This window comes from Lucilia cuprina, chromosome 2 (assembly GCF_022045245.1).
Source record: "Lucilia cuprina isolate Lc7/37 chromosome 2, ASM2204524v1, whole genome shotgun sequence".
Classification (NCBI taxonomy): domain Eukaryota; kingdom Metazoa; phylum Arthropoda; class Insecta; order Diptera; family Calliphoridae; genus Lucilia; species Lucilia cuprina.
This window is the reverse complement of record NC_060950.1, coordinates 13,839,918-13,852,300: the sequence shown is the minus strand read 5'-3', so window position 1 is coordinate 13,852,300 and position 12,383 is coordinate 13,839,918. Positions and strand designations below refer to the sequence as shown.

Genomic DNA, 12,383 nt, shown 5'->3' with positions numbered 1-12,383 from the left:
AAACTCGGAAATGTATTACAAGGTCTATGAAGAATTATTAGGTGCTTTTGTGGGTTGCAACTTTCAAGATCAATGAAGTTACATTGCCGACGATAAAGTTGCTGGTTGCATAATGATATCAAATCATTTATATGAATATATTTGATAAACAAATTGTAGAGATATGACGCGGATAGATAATACTTATTAAGTCCACTAATAATTTCAAAAACTGGGAAAGGATCTTTTTAGATGGACACTTCTAGTGTCCCAGCACACTATTTCTTTATGTAATATATTTCTTCTTGGAAATGTGTAACAACAATCAAATATAATTTCTACCACTTACCAGAGATTGTTTGAACAGTTTTTCGTTAATTTTTATTATATTAAACTAAAACACAACAAAATACGCGCACAAACTTTCATAAAAGTCAAAAAACAAAATAATTATTAACAAACATTCAGTAGAAAATGGTAACCCAGGTCAAAGAAAAAAAATAACGGACATGTTAAGAATAATCAGTGAAAGTATGGCAACTTTAGAACATCTTTGAATTAATAATTTCAGTCATGTACAAATCAAAAGAATAATAAAGAAGAAAGTATGTAACAAAAAAATTTAAATAAATTATTTAAATTAAAGTAAATTAATTTATTTTTGATTTAAATGTTTAAATATTTTATGTTCTACAAAAGCGACTCAATGCCGGTATTTTCAACTAACTTAATTTACAACCCTGTTTGTCAGTAAGCTATCATTACTACGTGAATGTAACAGTAAGAAGCGGCATATTGACTTTGCAAATTTGATTTGTCAAATGATTTTGACAGTTGGAAAAAAAATCTGTAGTTCGATTCGAGAGATACGATTTGACCTACTGAAGGTGTAAAAAGGTCGGTGGAAATCGGTAAAAAATAATAATTAGCAAATAATATTCGAACGAAACTTTAAATTGTTTTTATTAAAAGTGACGACAAAATACTCCAACTAAACAAACAAAGCAATCAACTGTAGTCTATCGTATTTGACAAACAACAACAGCAAGTCTTGTCGGGAAAAATGTTGAGAACAATTGCCAGCCGTAATGAATGGATTTTCCGTAGAACAGCGACTAATGTAACGCGTTCAGCTGCCCGTGTACTTAGTTCACAAGCGGCCAGGAATTTACCATTAATCAGGTGAACCTACCCAAAACATAACAAACTCTAATAATTCCCTAATAACAGCAATTACAATAAAGAAAAGTGAATGCAAATGCAAATTTTATGCAGTTTTTTAAGGTTATAAATTGTTGTGTAACCCAATGTCAGTTGTTCGTTATGGCAAAATATTTTAGAAAAAAAACTCAGATTTGTTACATTAGTATGGAATACTAAAACGACGACGTAACAAGTGAGCGTTAGTGTTATGAATAGAAATTACAAAATAATTATGCAAAAGGACTGTTTCCCTAATAAAGTGATGATTTTTGGTATTATCAGCCGAACAGGCGGAGGGGTGGGTGGTTGTTGTTTATTGTGAAATAATGTTGGTGAGGGCTTTGATTACAAAGTTAACTAACATTCATCAGTCGAATGATGCCACCACTATCAGCTCATGACGCCACTGATAAGACAATACCATAAGATTTATATGTAGTTGAAAAAAAAGGAAAATACCAACAAAAAGTTATTGTTAAAAGTGTTGTTTGTTTTTGTTTACAATATGCTAGCATATTGTTATGTTTTGTTTATTGCAATAGTTTGTGTGTGTGTGAGTGCAGATTGTGTATTTATGTATAATTAAATCTTATCATATCGAAAGAATTATTCAATTATCACAAGGTGGTACTTATTTCTAGGCTGGTGGTTGGTTATTTTTTTTTTTATTTTCATGTTAAGCAATTAAGCCATGGGTACGTCCTATGTATAGTAAACCAGTTAAATATACTATACAACACAATTTAGTAAAACGATCAAAGATCCCTAACAATTATTAATTACTAGCATATCCTGGGTGCTTCGCTATCCTAACTATGTTCAATATCGTAAAAAAATCAAAAAAGTACCATCGGAAAAACGAAAAAGTACAAAGATCTCTCTCAATAAATTCTCATTTAATATGGACCTTGTGTATCGGTTAACCATTATAAAGAATCCATTTGAAGAATAGAAATGTACCAAATAGTTCCAAATTACAGAATAGTATTCAGTCAAGACCATTTATGTTAAAATTAATGTTCCTAGGTTGAATATTTTAGAAAATTAAAAAAGAACAATTTATGAGATAAAAAGTACTAAAAAGTTGTCTCTTAAAGAATCTTATTCAATGAGGACCGTGTATGTTTAATAATCATGTGTTTTCAGTTCATATTAAAGAACATACATAGAGTATCATTTGACGAAAGAAAAAGTACCAAAAGTGGAATAAAGTTTACCTAAGTGGAAAGTACTAATAAAAAGAGTACAATATTTCCCATTTTCGCTTAGAAATATACTTTTTCGAGAATTAAGTTTACAAAATGTTCCGTATTTAAATCTATATATAACAGATAAAACTCAAACGATTCAAATCTGCAGTCATTTGTTCGAGAAAAATTGTGCTTTAAAAAAGGTACCAAGCAATTTACTCGATTTTGGTCCTATATAGGCCTTAGTACTCGAATTTCAAAATAATATACCAATAGCTTATTTTGTGTGAGTAAATAAAGTACTTTTTAAAATTTTCTAAAAATTGGCTCAATGAGTTTGTATAAAATAAAATTTCCCGTTTTTTCCCTTTTTGGTACTTTTTACCCCAGTGAAATAGCAAAAATTTTATTACAATAATATTAATACAGAGTTAGTCCGTAATTTAATAGGAATAATTCAATAAACCGAAAAAGTTTTCTTAATGCGCTAAAAAAAAAGTACCATAAAAACAGTTTTCTCCCTTTTACACCCAAAAAGGACTGAATTTTAAAAAAGTACGAAACAGGTGTCTCATAATTTTGAGAGATGTATCCAAAATATTAAAAAAAAATTTGATTATGTTAATTATTTAAAAACCTATAAAGGACCAAAAAAGGTACCAAAATCACCTTTGTTACACATTTTTACCCCTTAAAAGTACGAATTTCAAAAAAGTGCCAGACACCCATCTGCTCATTTTAAGAGTAGATACAGGTGCATTTAAAATTTTTCTTGTATCACTAATATTGTGTAAGGTAATTAAGAAAACCAGTTTTACCCGTTTTCCCCCTTTTTACCCGTAAATATACAAATTTTCAAAAATCCCTCCTTATTGGATCTACATAACCAAAAACACATCTAGTGTCAAAATTTCATGATTCTAGGTTCAGCCGTTTGGGCTGTGCGATGATGAATCAGTCAGTCAGTAACGCTACTCTTTTATATAAATGATTTTTAAGTTCCTTGACCGATAGAATCATCACTATGTATTAAGATTTTGCCTTTAGTAACTTTTTCTATAATAATTATTTGATTAAAGTTATTTTGAATGCAAAAACTAATATCTACCTTTTGTTTTAAAAGATCTTCTGGAAAAATTTTAACCAAACAAACTAAACCTTTGGGAGTATGGAATACAAATTTTGTACGTGCTTATGCCGATTATCCCGATCATATCAAAGTTGCTTTGCCAGCTTTATCGCCAACTATGGACCAGGGCACCATTGTTAGTTGGGAAAAGAAGGAAGGCGACAAATTGAATGAAGGTATGAAATTCTAAGCAACAAAACGTATTAACTTTCATAACCAAATATCTATATAAATTATAAATTTCAGGTGATCTCTTGGCTGAAATTGAGACCGACAAGGCTACCATGGGTTTTGAAACACCTGAAGAGGGTTACTTGGCCAAAATTGTTATACCCGCCGGTACTAAAGACGTGCCAATTGGTAAATTGGTGTGTATTATTGTACAGGAAGAAGCTGATGTTGCTGCTTTTAAGGACTTCAAAGACACAGCCGGTCCAGCTAAGCCAGCAGCTGCCCCAGCACCAGCTGCCGCTGCTGCTCCACCACCACCTCCAACACCAGTCGTTGTTGCTGCTCCTCCATCACCTCCACCAGTAGCCGCAGCACCCGCACCTGTTGGCGGTAAGGGTTTAACCGCTGTGGAACAACGTGGTCCACGCGTTTACGCCAGTCCGATGGCAAAAAAATTGGCTGAAGCCCAACAATTACGTTTAGAAGGTTTATTTAATAAAAATTTCCCTTTTGTGTTATTAACCATTATTTGCTTTGCACTAATTACCTACCTTTGCATGCAGGACGTGGCAGTGGTGTTCATGGTTCCATTAAATCCTCCGATCTTGCAGGCATGTCCGCAGCTGCACCAGCTGCCGCTGCAACAGTTACCGCACCCCAAGGTGGCTACATTGACATCCCTGTCAGCAATGTTAGAGGTGTTATTGCCAAGCGTTTATTGGAATCTAAACAACAAATACCTCATTACTATGTAACCGTAGAGTGCCAAGTGGATAATGTAAGTGCTTTACTAATATAACTTTTATCTTATAAATTGTTATTAATTTCAAAAATATTAATTATTTACAGCTCATGAAACTCCGTGCTAAAGTTAATAAGAAATACGAAAAACAAGGAGTTAAAGTATCTGTTAATGATTTCATTATCAAAGCTACTGCCATCGCCTGTCGTAAAGTACCCGAATCAAACTCCTATTGGATGGGCAATGTTATCAGACAGTAAGTGATTGACTATAAGTAGATTATATTCAGAAATTCTTTAATTTAATTTAATCTTTTCTTTCAGATTCGACAATGTTGATGTCTCTGTTGCCGTTTCAACCGATAAAGGTTTAATTACCCCCATCGTTTTCAGCGCTGATCGCAAAGGCGTTGTTGAAATTTCCAAAAATGTTAAGGAATTAGCTGGTAAAGCACGTGACAACAAACTTCAACCTCATGAATTCCAAGGAGGCACCGTCAGCGTTTCTAATTTGGGAATGTTTGGTAAGTAATTGGCTGAATTAACATTTTTAATAACTACAACTGAACTAGAACTGAACTAGAACTGACCTAGAACTGAATTGAAATTAAATTAGTACTGAAATAGAACTGAACTAGAATTGAACTAGAACTGAACTAGAACTAAACTAGGACTGAACTAGAACTGAACTAGAACTGAATTAGAACTGAACTAGAACTGAACTAGAACTGAACTAGAACCGAACTAGAACTAAACTAGAACAGAACTAGAACTGAACTAGAACTGAACTGAACTAGAACTGAACTGAACTAGAACTGAACTAGAACTGAACTAGAACTGAACTAGAACTGAACTAGAACTGAACTAGAACTGAACTAGAACTGAACTAGAACTGAACTAGAACTGAACTAGAACTGAACTAGAACTGAACTAGAACTGAACTAGAACTGAACTAGAACTGAACTAGAACTGAACTAGAACTGAACTAGAACTGAACTAGAACTGAACTAGAACTGAACTAGAACTGAACTAGAACTGAACTAGAACTGAACTAGAACTGAACTAGAACTGAACTAGAACTGAACTAGAACTGAACTAGAACTGAACTAGAACTGAACTAGAACTGAACTAGAACTGAACTAGAACTGAACTAGAACTGAACTAGAACTGAACTAGAACTGAACTAGAACTGAACTAGAACTGAACTAGAACTGAACTAGAACTGAACTAGAACTGAACTAGAACTGAACTAGAACTGAACTAGAACTGAACTAGAACTGAACTAGAACTGAACTAAACTGAACTAGAACTGTACTAGAACTGAAATAGAACTAGAACTAAACTCAAACTGAACTAGAACTGAACTAGAACTGAACTAGGACTGAACTAGAACTGAACTAGAACTGAACTAGGACTGAACTAGAACTGAACTAGAACTGAACTAGAACTGAACTAGAACTGAACTAGAACTGAACTAGAACTGAACTAGAACTGAACTAGAACTGAACTAGAACTGAACTAGAACTGAACTAGAACTGAACTAGAACTGAACTAGAACTGAACTAGAACTGAACTAGAACTGAACTAGAACTGAACTAGAACTGAACTAGAACTGAACTAGAACTGAACTAGAACTGAACTAGAACTGAACTAGAACTGAACTAGAACTGAACTAGAACTGAACTAGAACTGAACTAGAACTGAACTAGAACTGAACTAGAACTGAACTAGAACTGAACTAGAACTGAACTAGAACTGAACTAGAACTGAACTAGAACTGAACTAGAACTGAACTAGAACTGAACTAGAACTGAACTAGAACTGAACTAGAACTGAACTAGAACTGAACTAGAACTGAACTAGAACTGAACTAGAACTGAACTAGAACTGAACTAGAACTGAACTAGAACTGAACTAGAACTGAACTAGAACTGAACTAGAACTGAACTAGAACTGAACTAGAACTGAACTAGAACTGAACTAGAACTGAACTAGAACTGAACTAGAACTGAACTAGAACTGAACTAGAACTGAACTAGAACTGAACTAGAACTGAACTAGAACTGAACTAGAACTGAACTAGAACTGAACTAGAACTGAACTAGAACTGAACTAGAACTGAACTAGAACTGAACTAGAACTGAACTAGAACTGAACTAGAACTGAACTAGAACTGAACTAGAACTGAACTAGAACTGAACTAGAACTGAACTAGAACTGAACTAGAACTGAACTAGAACTGAACTAGAACTGAACTAGAACTGAACTAGAACTGAACTAGAACTGAACTAGAACTGAACTAGAACTGAACTAGAACTGAACTAGAACTGAACTAGAACTGAACTAGAACTGAACTAGAACTGAACTAGAACTGAACTAGAACTGAACTAGAACTGAACTAGAACTGAACTAGAACTGAACTAGAACTGAACTAGAACTGAACTAGAACTGAACTAGAACTGAACTAGAACTGAACTAGAACTGAACTAGAACTGAACTAGAACTGAACTAGAACTGAACTAGAACTGAACTAGAACTAGAACTGAACTAGAACTGAACTAGAACTGAACTAGAACTGAACTAGAACTGAACTAGAACTGAACTAGAACTGAACTGAACTAGAACTGAACTAGAACTGAACTAGAACTGAACTAGAACTGAACTAGAACTGAACTAGAACTGAACTAGAACTGAACTAGAACTGAACTAGAACTGAACTAGAACTGAACTAGAACTGAACTAGAAACTAAAAAAACTAGAACTGAACTAGAACTGAACTAGAACTGAACTAGAACTGAACTAGAACTGAACTAGAACTGAACTAGAACTGAACTAGAACTGAACTAGAACTGAACTAGAACTGAACTAGAACTGAACTAGAACTGAACTAGAACTGAACTAGAACTGAACTAGAACTGAACTAGAACTGAACTAGAACTGAACTAGAACTGAACTAGAACTGAACTAGAACTGAACTAGAACTGAACTAGAACTGAACTAGAACTGAACTAGAACTGAACTAAACTGAACTAGAACAGAACTGAACTAGAACAGACCTGAACTAGAACAGACCTGAACTAGAACTGAACTAGAACTGAACTAGAACTGAACTAGAACTGAACTAGAACTGAACTAGAACTGAACTAGAACTGAACTAGAACTGAACTAGAACTGAACTAGAACTGAACTAGAACTGAACTAGAACTGAACTAGAACTGAACTAGAACTGAACTAGAACTGAACTAGAACTGAACTAGAACTGAACTAGAACTGAACTAGAACTGAACTAGAACTGAACTAGAACTGAACTAGAACTGAACTAGAACTGAACTAGAACTGAACTAGAACTGAACTAGAACTGAACTAGAACTGAACTAGAACTGAACTAGAACTGAACTAGAACTGAACTAGAACTGAACTAGAACTGAACTAGAACTGAACTAGAACTGAACTAGAACTGAACTAGAACTGAACTAGAACTGAACTAGAACTGAACTAGAACTGAACTAGAACTGAACTAGAACTGAACTAGAACTGAACTAGAACTGAACTAGAACTGAACTAGAACTGAACTAGAACTGAACTAGAACTGAACTAGAACTGAACTAGAACTGAACTAGAACTGAACTAGAACTGAACTAGAACTGAACTAGAACTGAACTAGAACTGAACTAGAACTGAACTAGAACTGAACTAGAACTGAACTAGAACTGAACTAGAACTGAACTAGAACTGAACTAGAACTGAACTAGAACTGAACTAGAACTGAAAGAACAACTAAACTGAACTAGAACTGAACTAGAACTGAACTAGAACTGAACTAGAACTGAACTAGAACTGAACTAGAACTGAACTAGAACTGAACTAGAACTGAACTAGAACTGAACTAGAACTGAACTAGAACTGAACTAGAACTGAACTAGAACTGAACTAGAACTGAACTAGAACTGAACTAGAACTGAACTAGAACTGAACTAGAACTGAACTAGAACTGAACTAGAACTGAACTAGAACTGAACTAGAACTGAACTAGAACTGAACTAGAACTGAACTAGAACTGAACTAGAACTGAACTAGAACTGAACTAGAACTGAACTAGAACTGAACTAGAACTGAACTAGAACTGAAAATAGAACTGAACTAGAACTGAACTAGAACTGAACTAGAACTGAACTAGAACTGAACTAGAACTGAACTAGAACTGAACTAGAACTGAACTAGAACTGAACTAGAACTGAACTAGAACTGAACTAGAACTGAACTAGAACTGAACTAGAACTGAACTAGAACTGAACTAGAACTGAACTAGAACTGAACTAGAACTGAACTAGAACTGAACTAGAACTGAACTAGAACTGAACTAGAACTGAACTAGAACTGAACTAGAACTGAACTAGAACTGAACTAGAACTGAACTAGAACTGAACTAGAACTGAACTAGAACTGAACTAGAACTGAACTAGAACTGAACTAGAACTGAACTAGAACTGAACTAGAACTGAACTAGAACTGAACTAGAACTGAACTAGAACTGAACTAGAACTGAACTAGAACTGAACTAGAACTGAACTAAAACTGAACTGAACTAGAACTGAACTAGAACTGAACTAGAACTGAACTTGAACTGAACTAGAACTGAACTAGAACTGAACTAGAACTGAACTAGAACTGAACTAGAACTGAACTAGAACTGAACTAGAACTGAACTAGAACTGAACTAGAACTGAACTTGAACTGAACTAGAACTGAACTAGAACTGAACTAGAACTGAACTAGAACTGAACTAGAACTGAACTAGAACTGAACTAGAACTGAACTAGAACTGAACTAGAACTGAACTAGAACTGAACTAGAACTGAACTAGAACTGAACTAGAACTGAACTAGAACTGAACTAGAACTGAACTAGAACTGAACTAGAACTGAACTAGAACTGAACTAGAACTGAACTAGAACTGAACTAGAACTGAACTAGAACTGAACTAGAACTGAACTAGAACTGAACTAGAACTGAACTAGAACTGAACTAGAACTGAACTAGAACTGAACTTGAACTGAACTAGAACTGAACTAGAACTGAACTAGAACTGAACTAGAACTGAACTAGAACTGAACTAGAACTGAACTAGAACTGAACTAGAACTGAACTAGAACTGAACTAGAACTGAACTAGAACTGAACTTGAACTGAACTAGAACTGAACTAGAACTGAACTAGAACTGAACTAGAACTGAACTAGAACTGAACTAGAACTGAACTAGAACTGAACTAGAACTGAACTAGAACTGAACTAGAACTGAACTAGAACTGAACTAGAACTGAACTAGAACTGAACTAGAACTGAACTAGAACTGAACTAGAACTGAACTAGAACTGAACTAGAACTGAACTAGAACTGAACTAGAACTGAACTGAACTAGAACTGAACTAGAACTGAACTAGAACTGAACTAGAACTGAACTAGAACTGAACTAGAACTGAACTAGAACTGAACTAGAACTGAACTAGAACTGAACTAGAACTGAACTAGAACTGAACTAGAACTGAACTAGAACTGAACTAGAACTGAACTAGAACTGAACTAGAACTGAACTAGAACTGAACTAGAACTGAACTAGAACTGAACTAGAACTGAACTAACTGAACTAGAACTGAACTAGAACTGAACTAGAACTGAACTAGAACTGAACTAGAACTGAACTAGAACTGAACTAGAACTGAACTAGAACTGAACTAGAACTGAACTAGAACTGAACTAGAACTGAACTAGAACTGAACTAGAACTGAACTAGAACTGAACTAGAACTGAACTGAACAGAACTGACTTAAAGAAACTAAACTGAACTAGAACTGAACTAGAACTGAACTAGAACTGAACTAGAACTGAACTGAAAGAACTGAACTAGAACTGAACTAGAACTGAACTAGAACTGAACTAGAACTGAACTAGAACTGAACTAGAACTGAACTGGAACTGAACTAGAACTGAACTAGAACTGAACTAGAACTGAACTAGAACTGAACTAGAACTGAACTAGAACTGCACTAGAAATGAACTAGAACTGAACTAGAATTCAACTAGAACTGAGCTAGAACTGCACTTTTTCATTGGAAATACAAATTCACTTTTAACTTATAATTTTTGGAAAATTTTTAATTTTTACAATTTCGACAAACAATTTATAATTTTAATTATTTGTAATTTGTATATGCATAATTTTAATTATATCAAACTTTAATTTATACTTTTAGGAGTTACACAATTTTGTGCTGTCATCAATCCACCACAGTCTTGCATTTTAGCTGTAGGCACAACTGAAAAGAAACTCATTGCCGATCCCGATAGCCTTAAAGGGTAAATAACTAAAAATCAGACCAAATACAAACTAGTTTAACTAATACCTTTCATTTCATTACAGTTTCAAGGAAGTCAATGTAATGAAAGTCACCCTATCTGCCGATCATAGAACTGTTGATGGTGCCGTAGCTGCTAAATGGTTACAACACTTCCAAGAATTTATTGAAGATCCTGCTTCTATGATTCTTTAAGAATCTACTTTCTCTACATTACATTTGAAATTTTCATGTCACCTTAATATCCTGCCATAAGTTTACAACAATATATGGTTGGCATTCAACGAATGAGTGGAATATTATGAAATCATACCTACCTACTTACATATATATCTATACAACACATTTCTAGTAAATTGTGCGTTATTTTAAAAACAAATATTAGAAAATTTTAATTGGATTTATTACAGAAGGATGGATTTTTGTTTGTTATGTTGAAGTAAAAATTGTATTTATTTAACTTTTTGTTGTAAAAGAAAAACAAACACTTCAAAGGAAAAGAGAAAACACAAAATGATAATTACTATTGAAAAGATATTTAATAATAAAAGAGAAGATGCTTCAACGATATTTCAATTACAAATTAAACATTATTTTAAGCTTTAGTCCCAAATAGAAAAATGAACAACACTAACACCATCAAACTTTGTAAAAAAATAAAACAAAAATCATTTATTTATAATTTGTTGTTGCTAATCGTATTGCATTCAATTATGAAATATGTACGAATAAACATAGAAAAATCACTCTGTAATATAAAATATTTATAAACACTTTGATTTATTTATTTTAAAATGTTTTAACTTTATTCTACTATTTGTTTATACAAGTCTAAGGAATGTTCTTACATTTACACTAAGAAATTTACTTTAAGGAATTTACCACTTGGCGGGACCAAATTCAGACCATTCCTTAACAAAGTCTGTATGTTTTTCAACAGCTGGTAGCCAGTCCTTACCGCCATAATCAATTTTAGGCAAATTACCCTTGTAATTTTCAGGCAAAACTTCGGGCGACAAAAATTTGTGCAAAGATTTCATATCACTGCCATGGAAGTGCATCTGTAAAGGGACGGAAAAAAGGTACATTTAAAATAAACTTTCATTTAATACACTTTACAACAGCAACAAACTTACTCTCTTATTCAATTTCTCACGAACAAATGGCTTGAAGAGAGACCAAACCATTTTAAAGATAAAAGGTTGCTTAACAAAATGAACTTCCTTCATACGCAAGGGCATGGCATCTTGTATGAAAGTCAATAAACGTTTCGAGAAACTGGGTGACAAGGCTTTAACTTGTTTCATCGCAAGACCATCAAAGTCCATAATACAAACAACACCACGAATTTGAGTTTCTTCCTCCAATTGAGCTGCAATATGTACCATATATAACATACGGAAAACATCATCAGCGGGTACATCATTAGGATCCCACAATTGACCGCAATTAACAATTAAGACACGACGTCCCAATTGATCGCAATTTTTCAAAACGTTTATAACACCAAAATTAACGAATTTGTCTTTAACTTGATCGATTACTAAACCATGCAAAAGAGCAGCATTCTCTTTGCGGAAAGCAGCGGTGGTTTTCATCTATAATTGTTGAAAAACA

The 12,383-nt window shown here is 33.8% G+C and overlaps 2 protein-coding genes across 6 annotated transcripts; one reads left to right on the top strand and one right to left on the bottom strand.

The window, feature by feature from the left end:
* The first annotated feature begins 768 nt into the window (after positions 1-768).
* On the top strand, positions 769-11,529 carry LOC111679161 (dihydrolipoyllysine-residue acetyltransferase component of pyruvate dehydrogenase complex, mitochondrial). 5 transcript variants are annotated; one of them, XM_023440675.2, is made up of 9 exons: positions 769-876; positions 952-1,161; positions 3,496-3,677; positions 3,748-4,158; positions 4,236-4,450; positions 4,522-4,670; positions 4,738-4,937; positions 10,665-10,767; positions 10,832-11,529. In XM_023440675.2, exons 2-9 carry the CDS (start codon positions 1,043-1,045, stop codon positions 10,959-10,961), a joined length of 1,509 nt encoding a protein of 502 aa, XP_023296443.2. In that variant the 5' UTR covers positions 769-876; positions 952-1,042; the 3' UTR covers positions 10,962-11,529. The 5 variants fall into 5 exon arrangements, with proteins under 5 accessions (XP_023296443.2, XP_023296442.2, XP_023296445.2 ...); XM_023440674.2 differs by having other exon boundaries at positions 785-890; XM_023440677.2 differs by having other exon boundaries at positions 833-1,161; positions 3,748-4,062; positions 4,284-4,450.
* LOC124418437 (alpha-tocopherol transfer protein-like) lies at positions 11,518-12,383 on the bottom strand. The gene is made up of 2 exons (XM_046952360.1): positions 11,903-12,383; positions 11,518-11,827 (listed from the first exon to the last, which is right to left on the bottom strand). The coding sequence occupies exons 1-2, from the start codon at positions 12,362-12,364 to the stop codon at positions 11,645-11,647; spliced, it is 645 nt and encodes a 214-aa protein (XP_046808316.1). The 5' UTR covers positions 12,365-12,383; the 3' UTR covers positions 11,518-11,644.